General features: G+C 40.5%; 1 protein-coding gene and 1 long non-coding RNA gene across 2 annotated transcripts in view; one reads left to right on the top strand and one right to left on the bottom strand.

Annotated features, from left to right (window-relative positions):
* The window catches only part of TEKT3 (tektin 3), a 33,046-nt gene extending 17,932 nt beyond the window's left edge, over positions 1-15,114 (bottom strand). The window contains 3 exon segments of the mRNA NM_001099019.2: positions 2,844-2,927; positions 6,168-6,775; positions 15,082-15,114. Coding sequence (NP_001092489.1) covers positions 2,844-2,927; positions 6,168-6,746 — 663 coding nt within the window. The 5' untranslated portion in view covers positions 6,747-6,775; positions 15,082-15,114.
* A 139-nt stretch (positions 15,115-15,253) lies between these two features.
* LOC132343051 (uncharacterized) lies at positions 15,254-18,526 on the top strand. The gene is made up of 2 exons (XR_009491710.1): positions 15,254-15,594; positions 18,302-18,526. It is a non-coding gene; the product is annotated as an uncharacterized lncRNA (long non-coding RNA).
* The last annotated feature ends 6,134 nt before the right edge of the window (positions 18,527-24,660 follow it).

A 24,660-nucleotide genomic window follows, 5' to 3' on the forward strand; every position in this document is an offset into this window, starting at 1 on the left:
GCATTTCTCAGTCTCAGTGATCAGAATGAATATGTTGTGCCTTAAGATGGAAAGAGAACAAGAAGACACATCCAGGCATTTGAAGAATCTCGAATGAATCCTACTCTTAGAGCAGGTGAAACCTTTGCGAGGCATCTCGTTACAGTTATCCTCTTGGGAGCTATATAGTCTCGGGATGGGGAGAGGGGTTGGGGGATAGAACAGAGACTTCACAGCCTTTGGCTTCCCCTCACCTCAAGCAAAACCCTGCCTTGTTGCCTCACACTCCTGGGTCTTGGGTGGGATAGTGGTTAAAGACACTTTGGCATCAGTTAGCCCAGCTCCAAGGCTGGCTTTGCAGATGCTGGGACCAAAGGCAAGTTATAAACTAAGGGAGATAACACTTACCTCTCTAGGCTGCAGGGTAGATAATTACATGCCTCACAGGTGAAAAGTTCTCAATAAGACGTGGACCTTACAACATGACATAGGTCACAGTGCGTGACTTACAACTTGATCCTCATGCACAATGTGGGCTCCGCCCTATTCTCAGCTGAGGGACATCGGCCAGGTCACAAGAACCCTGAATGCTGACCACACGTGTGGCTGTGTGCTGACTCGGCTACAGCCTGAACTGTGGACATACAGTCATTTCTGGGACCTCACTGTTAAACCCAGACCCTGCTTCTAGCGGACTGTCATTCTATGTATCCACGTTAACTGAGCCTTTTTAAGTTTGGGGAAAGTGGGTCATAACATGCTCTTAACAGACAGTTACTAAAATCAAACTTTAAAAATCAAATTGTAAGTCCGATTGTATCTGGAATCTGGATGACGGCAAATATCACCTATAGGAGTGGACACTCCATTTCTTTGTGGGGTTGTTTTTGTTGTGGTTTTTGTTGTTGTTGTTGGGGGTTTTGTTTTGTGGAATCTTAGTTTCCCAATCAGGAATCAAACCCATGCCCCCTGCAGTGGAAGTGTGGAGTCTTAACCACTGGACCACCAGGGTTTCTATATACAGTGTTTTGTAATGATAATACTCTCAAATTCTCACGTATCCTTGAGTTTGGGATGCAGAAGGTGTTTCCTTAGAGATCTGCATTCTCAGTATTTGCTCCTCCATCACTTGAAGTTGACCCATCACCCGGTTAGTTGTGAGGGGGCTGTAGTCCCCCAACCTATTTAGAGGCGGAAATCCCAGATAGGGAAGGCATGTCTTGCTACTGGTGGTGAGAACCCAGCCAGACATTCTCTCCATGCTGGCATCAAGGTTCTATTCAATACTGTCTCGGAGCAGAATCCTCCTTGGACAGAGTCATAGAACCAGTAACAGGCCCCTCAATAGGAAGGGAAGGCAGAAGGCATCATGGTCCAAGAACAGTTCACTTTCAGGCTTCATGAACATGAACGAAAAAATGAGTTACCAACAGACATATGTTTGGCACTTGGGGATGCAGAATGAATGCTTAATAGAGTATGCAAACTGAAAAACAGAAACGGGAAGAGTACCAGGTACATAAGAGCTGAAACCTTTAAGGAATGGCAGAGACCTTGTGAGAGAGAGCCTAGGAGGTAAGGTCAGAGAATGGAGAACAAAATCATCTTTAGTTGGTGGAAGGTGGAAGAGAGCCTAATGGGAGGACCAGCACCATACATCAGATATAACTATAAGCTTCTGGATGGCAATTTTGCTGCATGTCCCCTTTGACAAATCAATTGGATTTTCAAAAATGTATTCTAAAGAAATAATCAGAAATACATACAGTTATTAATACTGTGCCTGTACGAGGGCAAGGGCCACTTGGAAATCTCTGTACCTTTCTCTCTATTTGTCTGTGAACCTAAAAATGCTCTAAAACATTGTCTTAAAAAGTAGCACTGCCTTTCCAAATCTACATTTAAGAATAAACACCATTGAGCGTGTATCCCACCAAAAAAAGCACTGTTCAAATTCATAGATATAGTATAATTCTAATCTTGAAGATACGTTTGTGTGTCTTCAGACTGGGTGACATCTATCTAAGGGTGATTAAGAAAAAGACCAAAACACTCTAAAATGAATAGTCATTCCTAACTGAACTTTGAGTGATTTTTATCTTTTCTTTTTTTATCTTCTTTATCTATTTTTATATTTATTGCATTTTTCAAATTCCCTCAGGAAATATCTATTATTTTTATAACCTCCCCCAAATATACCTTTATAAAAAAAATAACACTCATAGCACAGGGAACTATATTCAATATCTTGTAAAAAACCATAATAGAAAAGAATATGAAAATGAATATATACATGTGTATATTTTATACACACACACACTCATATATGAATCACTCTGCTGTACACCAGAAGCTAACGAAGTGAAAGTTGCTCAGTCGTGTCCGACTCTTTGTGACCCCATGGACTATATATATAGTACATGGAATTCTCCAGGCCAGAAATACTGGAGTGGGTAGCCTTCCCCTCCTCCAGGGCATCTTCCCAACCCAGAGACTGAACCCAGGTCTCTCACATTGCAGGCACATTCTTTACCAGCTAAGCCACAAGGGAAGCACAAGAGTTCTGGAATGGGTAGCCTATCCTTTCTCCAGCGGATCTTCCCAACCCAGGAATCTAACCAGGGTCCTCTGCATTACAAGTGGATTCTTTACCAACTGAGTTATCAGGGAAGCCTGTTGTAAATCAACTACATTTCAATAAAAAAATTAAATGTATTTTTTTCTAAATGCTATAAATATCTGATACTACAACTCCATACTTATAAGTGTCTTTATGTAACATCATTTTTGTTTCTATACAGTAAATGGTAAATGCACATTTGCAAGTAAGTTTCTTATTATTGAAGGATTTGCCCCATATTTACCGTCAGCAGCTCTTTTTCCACTTCATCATGAACTAGATCAATTCCCATTCTCTTCTCTCGATGAAATAGACATTCTCGGGCTACCTACAGACACAGAAATAATGGGAAAAACGAATACAAACTGACTGAAATCAGTGACCAGCGCTTCTAATAACCTGTTTCTAAGACAAGTCAATAAATACTCCCAATACCAACTTTTCAAGCCATTTTGGTGGAAACCAAACAAGAAACTCACTGTGACAACTAAATGAATCCTTACTGCTGGTGAAAAGGTAAAGAATTTGAAAAATTACTTGTTTGAAAAATTACTTATTTGGGAAGTTGACAAAATGAAGCAGATGGTGTCCTACTTAATCCTCACAGATCATCTGAGAAAATTATTTGGCATTAATTCCTTCTAGAGAATAGTTCAATAACCCAGATCATAGTCTTCAAGATATTATTTCTAAATATTTTCTACTGAGAAGTGAGAGGAATAAACAAGTGATTATTTAAAGACACCAAAACATTTGTGTAGCCAAAAATCCAGGTGATTGTTAAGTACCATTTATTGCTTTCCTAATTATAAAAAAATACACTTTAATCATTAGAAAAAAAGAAGTTGAAAATTTTATTCATACTCTTATCACCACTGTGTTTGTTTTTAACAAAACAGAAGTTATAATGCCCTCATAATTTTACATTTTAGGATCGATATTAAATAGTAGACCTGAAATATTGTCTTTGAGACAAAGTATGTTAATGACTCCAATAGAAAACAGCTTAGGTAGCCAACAACTAAATTATGTATGAAAGAACTTTATGTGTTAAAATACTGTTTTTCAAAGAGTATTTCATGTCATGGGATGACTGTATAATGTTAAAATTTTTTAAAGCATAAAACATAATAGTATGTATACCATAATCTGGATATAATATCATTGAACAAAATCTTGGAGTGAATCTCTAATTTTTTAATAGTACAATGTACACTTACTAGAAGATGAATTAATGGGTTGAAGGAAACTCTGATTTTAATATGTATTACACAAAATTGCTTTCCAGCAAGTTTATACTCATCCATAGTCTACTAACAATATATGGAGTATCTGTCTTCTACATTTTTGCTGACCCTATACATTATCAGTTTTCATTTTTGCAAATTTGAATGAGCCAAAGAGGTTTACTTCATGCCTTAGCTTGCATTTGTTTCAGCTTGGATGTTTATCATTGAGTTTTAATATTTTTTCTTACATACAGTGGACCATCAGTATATCATCTTTTGAGATGTATCTGTCACGTGACTAATTCTCATTTTAATTAGGGTCTTCTGCTACTGTGCTAATTGTAAATGTTTAAACACACAAGATATCTGGACCAAAAAAACTGCAGAAAAGAAATTTAAATTATACCCATCTTATGGAAATCAGTCATTACTGAAAGGAATGGTAAGGGAAGAAATTTAATCTTCTCTGGAATTAAGTAAGTGGCTATCATTTTAAGGGTTCATTAAAGTGGGAGTGGCGAGGGATGTAAAACATACCAGAAATTCTCAAAATGATCCAGAGCTCAGAGAAAGTACAGAAGGACTTCTGATCCCCAAAAACAATTCATGATAAGTTCATTTAAAACAATCTCGTTAGCGTGCTATAGACCTTTCTCAGCGTTTCTGTGGTTCTGTGTATTTGTGTGCACTTGTGTTCAGTGGGGAGGAGGCACAGTGAGAAGTTACAGTGTGGGGGAGGGGTCTCCAGCAAACCCTCCAACCCACTAGACTTCTAGCTCCTCAATACTCTAATCTCTTCTACTACAGATGCCATAAAATAAGACCTACTGGAAATGCTTATCACTTGGAAAATGAGTTATACAAACATGGAGTAAAATGGTGTTAGCCTTGTCCATCCACATACATACAACTTCTCAAATAATTTATCATTTGCACATCTTCAAAGACAGAATGTTTTCTTTCAATGGTAGTGGATAGAATGGGGTTGGGGTAAGGGGGCGGGGGGCGGGCGGGGTAGGGAGCAACATACACTCAGAGGGTTAGTGGTAACTGGATCTCCACTCAGAAGCCTAATCAGAGGCCAGTAACCAGATGAAAGGCTGCCTCCAAGACCACAACTGGCTCAACCTCCATCCCATTTCTCTATTTAATCAAACTCATTCCATCTCCTAAGAAGGTCTCATTTGATCATTTCACTGTGCCCCAAAGTGGAATCACCACATGCACACCGAAGGCATGTGTGTTTCATGACATGTGTTTCATGACATAGACTAAAAGAACAGCTTATCTTTTTCCTTTCAAACAATGTTTATGTTATACAATGGACAGCAATGACCAAGCAGCCTATTTAAGAGATGGGAAAATGGCATTTTCACCATAAAATACTGTGTGTCCTAAGAATGTTGCTTTTTCATACTGTTTATGGGGTTCTCATGGCAAGAATACTGAAGTGATTTGCCATTCCCTTCTCCAGTGGACCACATTCTGTCAGATCTCTCCACCACATATGGTGGGAGAGCTGGACTACATGTATGTATGGATGGATGTGAGATACAGTAATGTATGGATGTGAGAGTTGGACCATAGAGTAAGCTGAGCACTGAAGAATTGATGCTTTGGAACTGTGGTGTTGGAGAAGACTCTTGAGAGTCCCTTGGATGGCGAGGAGATCAAACCAGTCAATCCTAAAGGAAATCAGTCCTGAATATTCATTGGAAGGACTGATGCTGAAGTTGAAACTCCAATACTTTGGCCACCTGTTGTGAAGAACTGACTCATTGGAAAAGACCCTGATGCTGGGAAAGACTGAAGCGGGGAGGAGAAGGGGACAACAGAGGATACGATGGTTGGATGACATCACCGACTCAGTGGACATGTAATTGAGCAAGCTCCGGGAGTTGGTGGTGGACAGGGAAGCCTAGCATGCTGCAGTCCATGCGGTCACAAAGAGTCGGACACAACTGAGTGACTGAACTGAAGAATGTTGTTTTAATTAGCCTGTATGAAGAATTTTCTCTTCTTTTTTTTTTTTTGGCTGTTCCACTGGGCCTGCAGGAGATCTTTGTTCTCTAATCATGGGTTTTACCAGTGACCTCAGCAGTGAAAACACAGAGTCCTAACCACTGGACCACCAGAGAATCCCCAAATTCTTTCTACTTAAACGCTGTTCTGAAAAATGTGTGAAAAATAGCAGTGGTTTTATCATCAATGAAACCTGTTACAGATATATTGATAGGGGCTTGGCACCTACAGGTTAAGTGGAATATACTGCAATAGATAAATGATCTTGACAATTCAATGACTGGGTTATAATCCTTTTAATAAAGTCTTATATTTACCTGAAGAGGGGCTTCTGTCTCCATCAAAGCCCTCTCCAATCTTTTCTTAATGTCAGTTAGTTTATTTGTCTCTCCGATCATTGCATCCAACTCATGAATGATTTCAGATTTCCAAAACCCTATGTCGTTGACTCGTTCTCCCAAATTTTGGGTGGAGTCTGCCTGGGTTTTTCTTGTTTGTTGGTATTTGTCTTGAATCAGGCGAGATGTGTCCACCCTTAGTCTCTCTGAATTGTGTCGGGAAGTGTTGGACTCTTGAAAGTTGGTTAGGTTGGACCTGTACCAATCATCAGGTGTATACCTGGTGAAGAGGGTGGTTCTGTTGGAGACAAAAGGTAGCATGGTGCTCTCGGACACCCTCTGAGATCTGGTGCAGTACGGGTCCAAGGTTGGCCAGTTGGAGGCTGCTTTGTAGTATGTGCTTGGTCTCCAAGGCAGGCTCAGGCTATGGGTCAAATTGTAGTGAGGAAAGCGATCCCTGTAGGTTGAAGCCATGGTACTGATGGCTGGTAGGAAGTTGGTTGGTGTTGGGCTAGGGTGGGCATAAGTTGCTGTTAAGGTAGAACCTAGAAGCTCCATGATGCTCAAACACTATTTGTAAATTTCTCCTGTTTAAAAGAGGTCGGGGGGTGGGGGTGGGGAGCAAAAATAGATAGTCACATAAACTAACTTAGGCAAAAACTTACACATAAAAGGTCACATCTGGCTTAGTATAATTAGCAGTGATAAAGTATTAGATATTTGTTTTAATTCAATGTCCACCTTTACTAGTGATAACATACCCCAATTTTTTTTAATCTCTGTATCTCTAGACTGTATTCAAATCACATTTTTGTAGATTGGCCATTTGAGTTTTTGAAATATTTTTTTTTAATTATGAGAGTAACATTGTCTTGTAACAGATTCAAATCAAGAGCCTGAACCATGCTTTTTAACAGATTGGGTTCAAATCTTGGCTGAGCTCTTTACTAGGTGTGACACCTTGTGCAAATGATTTAACCTCTCAGTGCCTCATCTCTAAATTGGGAATAATAACAGCAATCACTACTTTGGATTCCTGTGAGCAGTATTAGCAGCAAGGGGTTACTTAGTATTCCCCTGCCCCAGCCCACATCGAGCTTCCTAAATAAACATGCAATCAGAGAAGCGATGGCAAGTATGGAAACACAGGTCAAGGAAGTACCCTGATACCCTTTTCCTGGCAACTTGCCACCTCCAATATACACAGACATGTACCTCAGCCCCTGCAGGGCTATGAGGATTGAGGAGGACGAGGCTGAGTGTTTGGAATACTTCGCACAGTTCCAGGCACAAAGTAAATGCTCAATAAATGTTAACTTTAAAAACTACTAGTGTAGAGGAATAAACAAAGTTTATCCATTCTTTCCCATCAAAAAACTACTCTTCAGAAGTATACATTGTGAATAGTTCATTAATAGTTTCATCTTTCCAGATTTTTCCTTTTCTTATACTAACACATATACTACTTTAAAATCTATATCCATCTCCTAACATACATACGCACAGGGCTTTTTAATACAAAAACTGAATTATCGTAATCATTACATGTATCATTCCAATAACATGCATTTTTTAAAATAAATGTATTTTGGATCTCTCTCCTTATTAAAACATATAGATGCACTTCATCCTTTTGGGGAGCTTCCCAGGTGGTGCCAGTGGTAAAGAACCCATCTGCCAATGCAGGAGATGTAAGAGACACAGGTTCGATCCTCAGGTCGGAAAGATCCCCTAGAGGAGGGCATGGCAGTCCACTCCAGTGTTCTTGACTGGAGGATCCCATGGTCAGAGGAACCTGGAGGGCCACAGTCCATAGGGTCGCAAAGAGTAGGACACAACTGAAGCCACTTAGCACACCCTTTTTCACCAGCTGAAAAGTATTCTATTGCCTGGAATTTGAGGTCACTGTCAGTCCACAAAGCCAAGGATGCCATAGACTATGACATACATTTCAGCATCTAAATGTCATTCTACTTGGGGGTTAATGTCTATGGACTCATTTACTGAAAATAAAAAATAATATCAGATCTGATTTTGTAGTCTGCTCAAAAAAAAAAAAAAAAACAGACAAACAAAACAAAAACAAGTTCAACGATTCTTTAAACAGCTGTTTTGCCACCATTCCTACCCAAACCACAAAATGATCTATTTGTCAAACTGTAGCTAAAGCAAAATCCACTCAGACCACATGTGATGAAACAGCTACCCGCCGCCACAGGTGGTATCTCCCACCACACTAGCTCCCTGACTATTTCCTACTTCTCCCCTCCCTCAGCCCCCTAATGCCTTATACTGGCCAAGCTGAGGTTACAACAGAAAAAACAAAAGCCTTAACAACCACTTTCCATTGTGAATCTCTGTTTGAAACACACTGCTTTTTGAAAAAGCAAATTCAAAGTAACTTGAGACCTTAGGGTCCTCGTGGCTACTTTTAGTTTCAACCTCTTGCTCAAGTCCCATATAGAAATAAACTGGTCAGTTTCCTTTGAGCCAGAAGCTTCAAGTAAGACTAGACCACTCTTGACCGGCTTTTTTTAATTACTGACAATGAATCGAAAAGTTAATGTCACACTTGGTTCTTCAGCCATGGAATTCCAGGTGTAGAATTACTACATGTATTTAATCAACACCTTTGATGTTGAATCTTAAGGCATTTCAATCCATGTTTGTCAAATATTGGACCATGAGTCATCTACTCCAAAGGGTGATATGTGAAAGGCTGAGGTTCACAAGCCAGAGAAGACCTATGAATCAAGAAAATCAATATGGCTTGAAAAAGCATCCAGTGATATTTTACAATTAGAGATGGGATATAATTTAAAACCTGGAATCTGCAGTATAAACTCAGTTGTTTAAAAAGTTCCCAGATATAGAGCTCCTCACATATGGCAGTAAGTTTCACATGAGAGACAATATTCTCTCTCTATTCCATACTCCAATATTCCATATTCTAACTCCAGTAGGCCATCTTATCAGTCATGACTCTGCTCAATTGCTCAGTCGTGTCTGACTTTTTGTGACCCCATGAACTGTGGCCTGACAGGCTCCTCTGCCCATGGAATTTTCCAGGCAAGAATACTGGTGTGGGTTGCTGTTTCCTATTCCAGGGGATCTTCCTGACTCCAGAGCTCGAATCCATGACTCTTGTGTCTCCCGCATTGACAAGTGGATTCTTTACCACTCCACCACCTGGGAAGCCCTATAAGTCATTTAGGAAGGCCTAATAAAAGACAACAGCATGGTAATTTTTTTCCCCACATTGGCCAAGAAAATTAAGAATCTCATGGCCCATAAAATACTTAACTCAAAATAGATTTCTGCCTTCAACCAGGATAGAGCAATAAAAAGTAGACTTAGCCTCTTCCAACTAAAAAACTAGACAAAATATACGCAGCAACTGTTTTCAGGCAGCACAGGACTCCAAGCCCTGAGAGAAGAGAAACAAATACGGTGAGCCCTCTGATCACCTGGAGGCAATTTCCAGACCACGGGGAAAACAGATGAAAACCAAACAGCCTGGACGCTCTGACCTCAATTTGCGAGTTTAGGAAGAGGTCAGAATTTGGAAAGTCTGAGACAGCTGGAAGTTGTGATGCAGGGTTCTGGAATAAAATGATTTATGCAGAAACAGAGCTCCATAAATCTATGCAGGGTCCAATTGAGTCTTTGCTGAGTAATAGACTGTACAGACATCAAGACACATTCCACAGACCTTAGCAAAGAATGATGGCAGTGTTGTTAGCTGAACAATTCTTAGAGCCAGAGAAAGCACAGAGACATTTTGAACCCAGACCAGCTGGAGTAGAAACCTGTTAGTGATCACCTACAGCATTCGGTGGAGACCCCAGAGAGGTCACTCATTAGAATGGGACTGATACCTCTAGAATGAAGGTACTAAAGACTCTAGCAAAGCTTGAATACAGGCCTCAAAGAACTGAAGCTAACCCACAAGTAAAGTGCCTGACAACACCAAGATGCTGAAACATATAATATCACAACGTCCAGCACCCAATCAAAACCATCCAGACATGCCAAGAAGCAGAAAACTGTGACCCATAAATAAAAGTCAGTCAACAGAAACAGGCATAAAAATGGAGGAAATGTGATGGAGATAGAAAACTATGTACAAGTATTTAAAGAAAGATGAGAACGTAATAGAGATATGGAAGACTTAAAAAAGAACCAAATGAAACTTTAAGGATAATGTGAAACAGATTCATCAGTCCAGGTTCAATGCATGAGACAGGGTGCTCGGGGCTGGTGCTGGGGATGGGGATGACCCAGAGGGATGGGATGGGGAGAGAGGTGGGAGGGGGGTTCAGGATGGGGAACACATGTCCACCTGTGGCTGATTCATGTCAATGTATGACAAAAACCACTACAATATTGTAAAGTAAATAGCCTCCAATTAAAGCAAATAAATTTTTTTTAAAAGAAACTTTAAGGATAAAACATACAATATATATTTTCACAATTTCACTGGATTGGATTAATTGCACAATAGACACCAGAGAAGCAAAGATTAGTGAGCTTAAATCTAACCAAACCAAATCACAGAGTTTTTTAATTAACTGAAAAAAAAATGAAAGGGGGCTCAGTAAACTATGGTATAATATCAAGTGGTCTAACATCATGTACTCGGAATGTCATATTGGGAGGAGAGGAGACAAAATATCTAAAGAAAAAATGGCAGCAAATTTCCCAAATTTGGTGAAAACTATAAACCCCTAGGTCTAAGGAGCTCCACACACTCCAAGAGGATAATAAGCACATGCCTGTGTGTGTGCACACACACCACCACTACAATCACCTCCTCAAGGCTCATCTTAATAAAAGTTCTGAAAGTCCACAATAAGGAGAAAACTTTTAAATCAGAGGAAAAAACACATTAGGTAGGCAAGAAAAAAAATAAGTGAAGAATTCTCAGAAGCTCTGCAAGCCAGAAGACCATTAAACAACCTCTTTAAAGGACTGGAAGAAACTGTAATCCTAGAATTCTATTCCAGTGAAAGTATTCTTCAAAGATGAAGTTGAAAATAGAAGTTTTTCTTAATAAAAGAGCAAAAGTCAAGAAAATTCAGCAGCAGCAGAACTGCAGTAAGAGACTTGGTAAAGGAAATTCTTCAGGCAAAAGGAGATTATACCAGATGGAAACTTGAATCTGCCCAAAGGAATGAAGTGTCAGAAATGTTAAGTATGTGTGCTAATAGAAAAAAAAAAAAAAAAACCTTTTCTAACTCTTAAATTTCTTTAGAAGATGGTTGTTTAAAGTAAAAATAATAAAAAATATACTGTGAAGTTTATTATAAAAAAACAAAAGTTGTATGATAATAATAGCACAAATGATGGGAGAGCTGAAATGGAAAACTACTACTGTAAGGTCTTATGATTAAATGGAATAATGTTATTTAAACATATACTGCAATAAATCAAAAATGCATACTGTAAACTTTAGAGCAGCAGTTCTCAAAACATGATCCAGGAAACCATAGGCTTGCCTCAGACCTCCTCTGGGGTGACAAGGTCAAAATTATTTTTATAGAAAATACCCAGATGCAATTTGCCTTTTTCATTCTTGTTCTCTCACAAACGTACGCTAGAGGTTTCCAGAAGTGACATTATATGTGCTATCACGACAGACAATACAGAAATAGATATGAGAGCCGGATAAGAGTAATTTTAAAACTTTACCAAAAATGTAAAACAACACCACTCTTCTCAATTTGTTTCAGAAAACATGGTTTTTCAATGGAAAGTGTTATTTATGCTACTAAGAGGCTTTCGTCATTATTTTTTAAAGAGTTAGTATTTTTAATTTCTCAATTTTAATTTCTAATAAGTATCAACAGTGTAATTAAATTAAAGCTCTACAGGATATGTTCTCTGACCATATCAGAGTTAAACTAGAAATCAATAGTAGAAAGGTATTTGGAAAATCTTCAGAAAGTAGGAAACTAAACAACACATTTCTAAATACCCTTTGGGTCAATGAAGAAATCACACAGGAAATTAGAAAATATTTTGAACTGAATGAGAATAAAAAACAGACCATATCCAATTTATGAAATGCAGCTAAGTGTATTTTGAGTGAGGCTTTTAGCTTTAAATGCTTATACTAGAAAATAATGAGCTAAAATCAATGATCTACACTTTCATCGTAATGGCTAGCAAAAAAAAAAAAAAAGAAAGCAAAGTAAACCCAAAGTAGAAGTAATAAAAGTCAATGAAATAGAAAATGAACAAATTTTTGGAAAGCAATGAAATCTTAACAGTAAAATTGATAAACCTCTTGCAAGACTGATCCAGATTTTAAAAAGGAGAAGACAAAGTACTACCAGAAATGAAAGAGGGAATACTACTAAAGACCTTGCAAACATTAGAAAGTTACTAAGGTGCTATTACTAACAACCGTATGCCAAGGAATTTGACAACAGAGAGGAAATAGACACAATTCTTTAAAAACACAACCAACCAAAATTAACTGGAAGAAAAAGGTAACCTAAATAGCTATATAGGAATTAAAGAAATTGAATATGTAACTTAAAATTTTTCTTCAAAAAAAACTTCAGGCCCAGATGGGTCCAATGATAAATTCTACCAAAGTTTTAAGGAATAATATCAGTTTTTAAAAGCCCATCACTTACTTGGGTGATGTGCCTTTCACAATATTTAAATTATTTTCTAAGTTCTAACTCAGCCTCTTCCCAAGAGGCCATGAGCAGCACATACTAAGATCATTAACTGATGCTATAAATATCTCATATTTGCAAGCAAACTAAACAAATTCTTTGGGAAGATGACTGAAAATAGCTGTGGAAAAATTCATCCCCTAAATCATGCAATTGTTTTTTTTTTTTTTTTTTTTTTGCTTTTAGTCATGACCAAAAGGCATTTTAAGAAATAAGACCTGTTACAAAGTCAAATACAGTATTTGACTGTATTCACTGAAGGTGGGGTCAATAGTTATTTACATACTGGAAAAATGCTATAATAGTCTTCTATAAATATTAACATGCTAAAATATAATTAATCCAACAGAGATTGTAAGTCCGGGAAAGCTCTATTTAAAACCCAAAAAGTGGCCTCAAGTTGGAGAAAAACATTAGCACATTTAGGCAAGGCTTTAAGATCATAAATATTTTAATGTATAAAAACCTATAAATTATAGTCTACAGAAGGCATGACAAGGACAGAAAGTTTCCATGAATTGTTTCACACCTTGTCTCAGATCAGTGCCCAGCACAGGCTTGAAAGAATCACACAAAACCTGTTTCTTTGGCCATATGTATTTAATTACAATTTCAAGCTGAAACAGAAATAAAACACTGCCCTTAACACATTAATAAGTACCAGACTTGAAGAAATTATATCATATTTCAATGTTTAAGTAATTTCTCCCTATGCATATATTAAATAAGAATGCAGGAAAGGTTTAATAACTCTTTCTTCTAAAATAAAAGCTTGATAAGAAACTCTCTTCATTGCTCGTGAGAGTATAAATCACTACACATTGAAGAACTACATATGGGCCAGTATCTATTAAAATGGAAAATGCGCATTCTCTAAAAACCAAAATTCAATATATATTATATATACACACATAAATACAAAAACCCAAGTTTGTATACAATCAGAATGTACAAGAATATGCTTCTAGTAGTTTTTAAAAGGGAAGAGCCTGAAAGTCCATCAATAGGAGTATGCATGCGTAATTTGTAGTAAATTCATGCCAGAGTTATCACACAACAGTTAAAAGCAATGACCTAGAGCATGCATAGAATGGTATCATTATATAACTGTTCAAAAGGACACTATATATTGGTTTCTGGATAAATACCTAAGGAGTAAAAGTATAAAAATATGCAGAGTATAAATAAACACTATATTCTGGTAGGTGGGGAAGGAGAAAAAGGACATGAAATTCCCAAGGGACACATAAGCGGCCTCTTCCGTGTCTGTAACAGCTGTTTGGTTTTTTGTTTTATTTTTTTAAACAAGGCGTACATGCATGCTTGAACACTTTATTTTGTGAAATACTTTCTTTTAAAAAGAAAAAGATTTTATCAAAACACTTGGCCTATAAGTCAAACAATTTGCTTGCTTTTTTCACAATAGCCAAATGAGTAATTTTATCCATTTCTAAAGGACTGAGCAGCTTCCCTTTCACTTTTCACTTTCATGCATTGGAGAAGGAAATGGCAACCCACTCCAGTGTTCTTCCCTGGAGAATCCCAGGGACCTGGGATCCTGGTGGGCTGCCGTCTCTGGGGTCGGACACGACTGAAGCGACTTAGCAGCAGCAGCAAAATGTTTATTTACCTACACCTACACAAGAATCCAGGGAGAAAAAAGGGACTTGGTGTAAACTGTCAAAATACAAGTGAGCACGTCATAGCTAGAGCTAAACAGAAAAGGCCATGGACAGTGAGCAACTGCCATGATCTGAATTTCAGCACCTCTTTGACAGGCCAGGTGAGTGCTTGTCCAGCCCCCGCCTTGTCTGCATTCTGAAGACCTGGGTAAGGAATCCGGGAGAACAAGGACCAAGGTTGGGGCACCGCACAGGTAACAGATGTAAGATATTATACTTAGGGCCTGGGATTCTGACGCCCCCTTCCTGGTTCTGCATTTAGAAATAACTTCTCAATCCTTGAAAAGCATCAGAAATATGCATTAGGAAGGCTTGGGGGACTGGGTAAGGGTGCCTGTGGGTGTGTATAGTTTTTATTTGGAAGGGTGGGAGGAGAGAAGTGAAGATGGACGGGGAGGTGAGAATTCCAGGGTTTCCAAGACTTCACCCCGAATTCGGAGGCTAGACGTTGGAGTGCGAATCGGGGCGGGGGCGCTGTAGGGGTCGTCCCAGAGGCAGTCAGGAGCCCACGGGACCACTCACCTGTCAGGGGTGCCGGACCAGGGGCAGGGAAGTGGGCGGTGAGCGGGAGGGGTCGCAGTGGGAGGGGTCGCAGCCCCACCACCTACAACCCGCTGAGGCTCCGAGGATCGGCCCCGCCCTGGCCCCGCCTATCCCGCCTGTGACGTCAGCGCCCACGGACCACTCAACGGCCGCCGCTGAGGGCATGCCGAGGCAGCCGATTGGCCGGTGGAGAGAGAGAGGCGGGTGGTGGGAGGTGGAGGGAAGAGGGAAACCCGGCGGGCTGGTGATGGTTGCCATGGACGCTCTGACGCGTAGTAACCACGGCTCCCTGGAGACCTCGAGACGGGAGGGGTGAAGGGGTGAGGGATTCCCCGCCAGATGTTGGTGGTCCATGCTAGGAATGCTGACAGGCGCCCACATTTCCACCTGCTTCGCTCCATGAAGGGATTATCCAGCGAGCTTTCCGCATTTCCTCACTCTCAGGAAATGATTTGGAGCTTCTGTAAATAGGAGTCCTCGCTGTTTGGATAGGTCTGGGCCACGTGTCTTGCCTACATCAGGGTTCATCCATGCACCTTCCATTACTTACTCACGCTTGGTAAAGTTCATTGACTTAGGCAAGGACAAACCAAGTCTAGGCTCCCAGATCCTTACCAGCGCCCTGCCAGCGTCATCCTATTTTCCCGTATTCAGTTCAGTTCAGTTCAGTTCAGTCGCTCATTTGTGTCCCACTCTTTGCGACCCCACGAACCGCAGAACGCCAGGCCTCCCTGTCCATCACCAACTCCCGGAGTACACCCAAACCCATGTCCATTGAGTCGGTGAGGCCATCCAACCATCTCATCCTCTGCTGCCCTCTTCTCCTGCCTTCAATCTTTCCCAGCATCAGGGTCTTTTCCTTCCCATATTCCTTACCAGCAACTCTTTCTATATCTGGCATAAAAAACAATTACCCTGAGCTACCCTTTTCACTGGGCTTCCCTTGTGGCTCAACTGGTAAAGAATCTGCCTGCAGTGCAGGAGACTTGTGTTCGATCCCTGGGTTGGGAAGATCCCCTGGAGAAGGAAAAGGCTACCCACTCCAATATTCTGGCCTGGAGAATTCCATAGACTGTATAGTCCATGGGGTTGCAAAGAGTCAGACATGACTAAATGACTTTCACTTCTCCCTTTTTACTGGGGCTTCTCAGGTGGCTCAGTGATCAAGAATCCACCTGCCAATGCAGGACACACAGGAGACTCAGGTTCAATCCCTGGGTCAGGAAGATCCTCTGAAGGAGGAAATGGCAACCTACTTCAGTAATCTTGCCTGGAGAATCCCATGGACAGAGGAGCCTCGGTTCATGTCAGTTCAGTCACCAGGCCTCTCTGTCCATCACCAACTCTCGGAGTTTACTCAAGCTCATGTACCTTGAGGTGTTGATGCCATCCAACCATCCCTCTGTTGTCTCCTTCTCCTCCTGCCTTCAATCTTTCCCAGCATCAGGGTCTTTTCAAATGAGTCAGTTCTTCACATCAGGTGCCCAAAGTATTGGAGTTTCAGCTTCAGCATCAGTCCTTCCAATGAATATTCAGTACTTATTTCCTTTAGGATGGACTGATTGGATCTCTTTGCAGTCCAAGGGGCTCTGAAGAGTCTTCTCCAACACCACAGTTCAAAAGCATCATTTCTTTGGAGCTCAGCTTTCTTTACAGTCCAACTCTCACATCCATACATACTGGAAAAACCATAGCTTTGACTATATGGACCTTTGTTGGCAAAGCAATGTCTCTGCTTTTTAATATCCTGTCTAGGTTAGTCATAACTTTTCTTCCAAGGAGTAAGCGTCTTTTAATTTCATGGCTGCAGTCACTATCTGCAGTGATTTTAGAGCCCAAAAAATAAAGTCTGTCACTGTTTCCACTGTTTTCCCATCTATTTGCCATGAAGTGAGGGGACTGGATGCCATGATCTTACTTTTCTGAATGTTGAGCTTTAAGCTTACTTTTTCACTCTCCTCTTTCATCAAGAAGCTCTTTAGTTCTTCTTCACTTTCTGCCATAAAGGTGGTGTCATCTGCATATCTGAAGTTATTGATATTTCTCCCGGCAATCTTGATTCCAGCCTTTGTTTCATCCAGCCCGGCATTTCTCATGATGTACTCTCATATAAGTTAAATAACCAGGGTGACAATATACAGCCTTGACATACTCCTTTCCCTATTGAGAACCAGTCTGTTGTTCCATGTCCACTTCTAACTTGTTTCCTGACCTGCATACAGATTTCTCAAAAGGCAGGTCAGGTGGTCTGATAGTCCCATCTCTTTAAGAATTTTCCACAGTTTATTGTGATCCACACAGTCAAAGGCTTTGGCATAGTCAATAAAGCAGAAGTAGATGCTTCTCTGGAACTCTCTAGCTTTTTCAATAATCCAGAGGAGGTTGGCAATTTGATGTCTGGTTCTTCTGCCTTTTCTAAACCCAGCTTGAACATCTGGAAGTTCATGGTTCAAGTACTATTAAAGCCTGGCTTGGAGAATTTTTAGCATTACTTTACTATTGTGTGAGATGAGTGCAATTGTGTGGTAGTTTGAGCATTCTTCGGCATTGCCTTTCTTTAGGATTGGAATGAAAACTGACCTTTTCCAGTCCTGTGGCCACTGCTGACTTTTCCAAATTTGCTGGTATATTGAGTGCAGCACTTTCACAGCATCATCTTTCAGGATTTGAAATAGCTTATCTGGAATTCCATCACCTCCACTAGCTTTGTTCATAGCAATGCTTCCTAAGGTCCACTGGACTTTACATTCCAGGATGTCTGGCTCTAGGTCAGTGATCACACCATCGTGATTATCTGGGTCATGAAAATCTTTTTTGTATAGTTCTTCTGTGTATTCTTGCCACCTCTTCTTAATATCTTCTGCTTCCATGAGCTCCATACCATTTCTGTTCTTTATTGTGCCCATCTTTGCATAAAATGTTTCCTTGGTATCTCTAATTTTCTTGAAGAGATCTCTAGTCTTTCTCATTCTATTGTTTTCGTCTATTTCTTTGCACTGATCACTGAAGAAGGCTTTCTTATCTCTCCTTGTTATTCTTTGGAACTCTGCATTCAAATGGGTATATCTTTCCTTTTCTCCTTTGCAGAGGAGCCTGGCAGGCTACATGGTATTACAGAGTAGGATATGACTGGAGACACAAGCACCCTTTCTATTGCTTTTCCCATGCACAGTGTGTTGCATTTTGTATTAATCCTCAGAATTCTGGATGGGCCTTTCTGATGCCTCAGGCTGTGGATGAAGTCATTGCCACCAGCCGAAAGGCCTGCAGCAGTCGTGAAACAGACTTAACTGCCTGCAAACTCATTCGAGATGATACTCAACCTTTGTGCCTGCACACAACAAAATGCCTGGTATCATTGCTAATTGAATATCAAAATCAGTCAATGTCTGATTCTAAAATAAATATGAAAAATGATAGCAGATTTGGTCTTTTGCATGATACTTTGAGTCACTGAAATTTAAAACTTCCTAATTATTGATCAACTCTGATCTCCACAGAAATAACTGGATGATTTCCTAAAATAACTTAGAAACCGTCCCTCCAAAAAATTGTTTCTTGATTATCAAGTCTTTGCCAGAATTAAGAGGTTAGTTATCTCACTCTTTAGCTTTATTTTACAATAGACACCTTCTAACTGCTTATTTTTCTCTGTTTATAAGGAGAATAAACCTAAACAACCTGCATTCTGTGATTCAATCTCACTCTTCTCAGCAGCTCCAGAAACTCAGGGATGTATCTGTTTCTTTTCATCCCTGTGTCTGCAGCGTGTGGCTTAGTCCAGCCACACGGGAGGTGTTTTGTTTTGTTTTTTTGGTTAAGTGAAAGGATGTGTGTGATGATTAGCAATAGGAGATCATCAAAGGTATGGAGGACAAGCAATAAAGCAGATTGTGCCTGTTTTTTAACTTTGCTCAAGGAACACACTGCTTGAGGCCCTCTCTACCTCTGACTTCCATATCTGCTATGTTTCATCCCCTCAGCCCCATAACCACCCAGCCTCCTCGCCTGTCTCTCTGGGGCTTTCCATCACTCAGCCCTTTACTCTTTCTCAAGGATGCTATCAGCCAGAGACATCCCTGGAGGTCCAGTGGTTAAAATTCCACCCTTCTACAGCTTGGGAGTTAGGGGAACTGAGATCCTGCCTGCCACATGGCAAGGCCAAAAAAAAATTATTTTTTAATTTAAAAAAGATGCTATCAGCCCCTTCCCAGCTCTACTTCACAAAAAACATGTGGTCCCTCCATCTTCACTCCTGGATCCCCACCATTGTCTCCACCCCCGCGGCTGGCCTGCCCTTGGCCTACTCCTCTGTTCCTCCTCTCAAACCCTGAGGTTGTGCGTTGCTTTAGATTTGCTGCTACTGGACATCAGTGCCATTCCTGTTTGGTCTAAGATCTGATGCTATTTGAAATCTGTTGACTCAGTTTTCCCTAATTCATGAAGGACTATTGTCCTAAAACTCCCATTTCACCCCTGTTTGCTCAAGAGGCGTGGTAAATGAAAAGCTTAGCCTCCATCTCTATGAAGGCCTGTTCATCACCCTCCATACCTCACTCTTCTCTCACTCACACCCTCATCATTAGAGAAAAGTGAAAGTGTTTGTCACTCAGTCGTATCCGACTCTTTGCAATCCCATGGACTGCAGCCCACCAGACTCCTCCATCCACGGAATTCTACAGGCAAGAATACTGGAATGGGTTGCCCTGCCCTCCTCCAGGGGATCTTCCCACCCCAGGGATTAAACCTGAGTCTCCAGCATTGCAGGCAGATTCTTTACCATCTGAGCCAACAAGGAAGCCCTCATCCAATAAGAAAGAAGATTTTTCACAGAAGCACACTGCCTCCCTCCACTCAGATGTCTGAAATATTTCCAGCATCTTTCACTTCTCTTCCTCCCTCAGGACCTTCCCTTCCACCTTCCAACACAACCCAACCATGGCTGGTACTGAATTAAGCCCCTGGGCGTTCCTGCTTCTCTGAGTTATTGACCTATACTGCCCTTCCTTGCCTTGTCAAATCCTTAGATAAATGATCTATGCACATGGCCTCTACGCAGAATTCCTCCCTGATGTCACAACTATCCCAGTCTCCATGGGCTCAAGGTCCATGTCTAATGGTCAGAATCTGTGTCTACATCCCTAGTCCAGTAGTCCAGCCTGGTTTGACACACTGCATGCAGAAAAGCCAGCTGTCCCAACCCTCCACTGGAACTTCCCTGGACTGTGAGCTCCTTAATCTATCATTGGGTATGGGATCCCAGTGGCCTTCATGAACAGAATATAACACTAATATTTACAGAAAAGCACTTTATGGAGGGTTTATTGGCAACTTGAGTGTGTGATGCATTCACTGAGAATTTTATCTTCTACAACAACAGAAAGGTAATAGCAGTTGTCACTGTTATGTTTTGCTTATGTTACTAGGTTATCTATAGGGGTGTGTTTTACCATCAGCTTTTTTCACTGAATGACTGTTTTCAATGACATGAAATTGCAGGGCACACCTTGTTGGGAATATTTCCAGAGAGCCAAGGTACACTGACTCCATCAAGTTTAGATATCACATTCTAGCTCCCTTGCTTAGCAAGTGAGGAACTGTGTCCTAGAGGCTAAGTGACATGCCCAGGGTCACATTTTTGCGTTGCTTTAGGATCAAGTAGAAAACAGTGGACGCTGCAGGTCCCTCACTCATTATGTTCCCATCCTCTGTGATCTCATTGTTGTATGTTTGCACGTATTGCCTTCCCCGTCAGACAATGTCCCTGGGAGGACAGGGACAATATTCTTCAATGGTTCCTTAGTCACAGGAACCATTTGGAAGCACTCCCTTTGTGCCAGCTTCATACACATCCTCTATGACCTTCATCATAAAATATGATCACCATAAAATTGATGATATGATCCCCCTTTGGCAGGGACTTACCAAGGTTAAATAAGTTGACCAAGGTCACGTTAGCCAAGAGGTCTTAGAGTTAGAGTCTAATCTAGGTCTGTCTGACTCCAAACCCCACAGTCTTTCCTCTACATCCAGTGGCTATATTCCTTCTCGTATATTCTCCTTTCTAGCCTCAGCACACCATCAAGCTTGGTGTGTGAGTGTGCGCGCACATACACACGCGCATACACCCAAGTGTGTCCAACTCTTTGCAACTCCATGGACTATATATAGCCCACCGGGCTCCTCTGTCCATTGGATTTCCCAGGTAAGAATACTGGAGTGGGTTGCCGTTTCCTTCTCCAGAGGATCTTCCTGACCCAGGGATCAAACTTGCCTCTCCTGTGTCTCCTGCATTAGCAGACAGATTCTTTACCACTGTGTGTCTCTTGAGAGAATGAATGAGCGCTTGGAAAAAGAAGGATCAGCTTCTCTCCCCTACTCTTACTGATGACGTGGTCTTGGGCAAACCCTGAAAACACCCCAGGTCTGTTGTAGCTCTCCATAGAATGGGGCTAATGATGCCTCATGGCCCTGAAAGGAGGAGTATTAATCCTATGCTCTGTTGAAACTCTTCCCAGAAAACAGATTGAAATTCAGATGCTCACTTACAAGTGATTCTGGAAAAGCTAAGGGTACTTAGCTCATCTAAGGGGAATGGCAACCACTTCAACAGGGCCAGTTGGGCTGCCTCCCCATCTCCCTAAAGAAATGAAACTCTAGGGATGAGCAACCCAGATTGGAGTTATCAGGGGATGTGCATTATAGAGTATTAATCAGCAGCTGAGATGGCTAGACAGTTTATTTATCTCCATAACCTAAAGTCTTATATGATCTGGGATGCCTCTAAAATTCAAAGTTCCATGTACAATGTTCTGGTATTTATTGGCAGGCCAACATCATCAAGTAATCATCATCAACAACAAAGATGACTCATTTTAAGTGCTGTAACTTATATGCAGAGTACATCATGAGAAACACTGGGCTGGAAGAAGCACAAGCTGGAATCAAGATTGCTGGGAGAAATATCAAGAACCTCAGATATGCAGATGACATCACCCTTATGGAAGAAGGTGAAGAGGAACTAAAAAGCCTCTTCATGAAAGTGAAAGAGGAGAGTGAAAAAGTTGGCTTAAAGCTCAACATTCAGAAAACTAAGATCAGGGCATCTGGTCCCATCACTTCATGGCAAATAGATAGGGAAACAATGGAAACAGTGTCAGACTTTATTTTGGGGGGCTCCAAAATCACTGCAGATGGTGATTGCAGCCATGAAATTAAAAGATGCTTACTCCTTGGAAGGAAAGTTATGACCAACCTAGACAGCATATTCAAAAGCAGAGACATTACTTTGCCAACAAAGGTCCATCTAGTCAAGGCTATGGTTTTTCCAGTGGTCATGTATGGATGTGAGAGTTGGACTATGAAGAAAGCTGAGTGCCAAAGAATCGATGCTTTTGAACTGTGGTGTTGGAGAAGACTCTTGAGAGTCCCTTGGACTGCAAAGAGATCCAACCAGTCCATCCTAAAGGAAATCAGTCCTGGGTGTTCATTGGAAGGACTGATGCTAAAGCTGAAACTCCAGTACTTTGGCCACCTCATGGGAAGAGTTGACTTATTGGAAAATACCCTGATGCTGGGAGGGATTGGGGGCAGGAGGAGAAGGGGAGACAGAGGATGAGATGGCTGGATGGCATCACCAACTCGATGGACGTGAGTCTGAGTGAACTCTGGGAGTTGGTGATGGACAGGGAGGCCTGGTGTGCTTCAATTTATGGGGTCACAAAGAGTCGGACACGACTGAGCGACTGAACTGAACTGAACTGAGGGGAGGTCCTGGCCATCTAAAGGAAGAAGCAAAGGCACAAACAGGACAGTTGGGGTGGGGGAACTTTCCATTTAAAGTTGTTCAAAGTCATACAATGGTAAAGGTTAGGTTGTCAATTATACTTCATGCTATGTATGAACAAGCAGAGGACTATATCAAGGCTACTCAAAAGATCTGATGTTTTAAGATCTGAAGCCATTTTGTAATATTCTTGCAAAGATTCTTCAGAGACTGTATGATTTTTTAAATGTGACTGTTACAAGCAAAGAGACTAATAGGTCTGAGTAGGCTGGTTTTTAAGCAGCGATACACCATTTTTCATCTAGATGACCCTTTATCAGTTAAGAAAAATTAGCTTCTAAGTAAGTTCATCTGTATCATTTCTTTTAGATTCCACATATAAGGGATGTCATAACAATATTTTTCTATCTGACTTACTTCACTCAGTATGACATTCTCTAGGTCCGTATGACATCCTTTATGTGTGGACTCTAAAGAAACATGATACAAATAAACTTATTCACAAAATAGAAACAAACTCACAGACTTTGAAAACGAGCTTATGGCTGCCAAGAGTATGGATGGGGTGACGGGACAGTTAGGGTTTTTGGGATGGACATGTACCCACTGCTATACTTAAATGGATAACCAACAAGGACTTACCATATAACACAGGGAACTCTGCTCAGTCTTATGTGGCAGCCTGGATGGGAAGGGAGTGTGGAGAATGGATACATGTATATACGTATGGCTGCGTCCCTTCACCGTTCAACTGAAACTACCACAACATTGTTTGTTAATTGGCTATACCCCAAAACAAAATAAAAAGTAAAAAAAAAAAAGAAAAATTAGCTTCTGAACTCAGCTACCACTGAGAGGTTTTAAACTTTAGTGAAAGCGATAGACCATGTCAAACAGAGACAGTCAGTGTCTCGAATTTATTGGACCAAGATCACGCAAGCTACCGGAGTGTTTTTTAACACTGCACATGCAAGGCAGTGAACTAGGTAACTGACTGTAGTTTGGTTTATACTGGCTCACAAGAGCCCATTGGTTAAGTTCTCAGGAATTCCTTAAGCCTGTTGTTTTATAGTCATTATTAAAAACTAAATTATATCAATGTATAATTAAATAAATTGTATTGAGACAATGGCAACAATACTCAAAACATCACTTTCTAATTCTTTTATAGCACTTTACTATTTTTCATCCTCTTGAGTTTATTTTCTCTCTCTCTCTTTCTTTTTTTTTTTTTTTATTTTTGTCTTTGTTTTCTGGCTACTCCACACAGCTTGTAGAATATTAGTTCCCCAACCAAGAATTGAACCTGGTCCCTCAAGCACTGAAAGCTCCAGTTCCTAACCACTGGACCACCAGGGAAATCCCTTCGAGTTTATTTTCATCTCTTGCCCTGTTACGGTAGAAAATCAATACATAATGACAATATCCATTCCCATTTTTAAGTTCAGTGATATCACATTGGTAAATTGGAATTGACCATGATGGGAGTATTTAAACCAGGAAAATCATTAAAAGCTATAAATCAAGGATTGATTTATTGTTTTCTTGATTGTCTAGACTCAAGAACATCATTAAAAAAATGCTATATAATACTGATGAAACTTAAGAAAAGTCTCGTGTCTGTAGCCCTACATTGTGACAAACAAACAAAAAAAGAAGCTATATTCTTCTTACTGAAGGCAAACATCTGATTCAGCAAAGAAGCAGTTCATTTTATTAAGTGAAATTTTGGGATATATCTCCAGTTTTGTCTTATTCATTAACATAAAGGA

This window comes from Bos taurus, chromosome 19 (assembly GCF_002263795.3).
Source record: "Bos taurus isolate L1 Dominette 01449 registration number 42190680 breed Hereford chromosome 19, ARS-UCD2.0, whole genome shotgun sequence".
Taxonomy (NCBI): Eukaryota; Metazoa; Chordata; class Mammalia; order Artiodactyla; family Bovidae; genus Bos; species Bos taurus.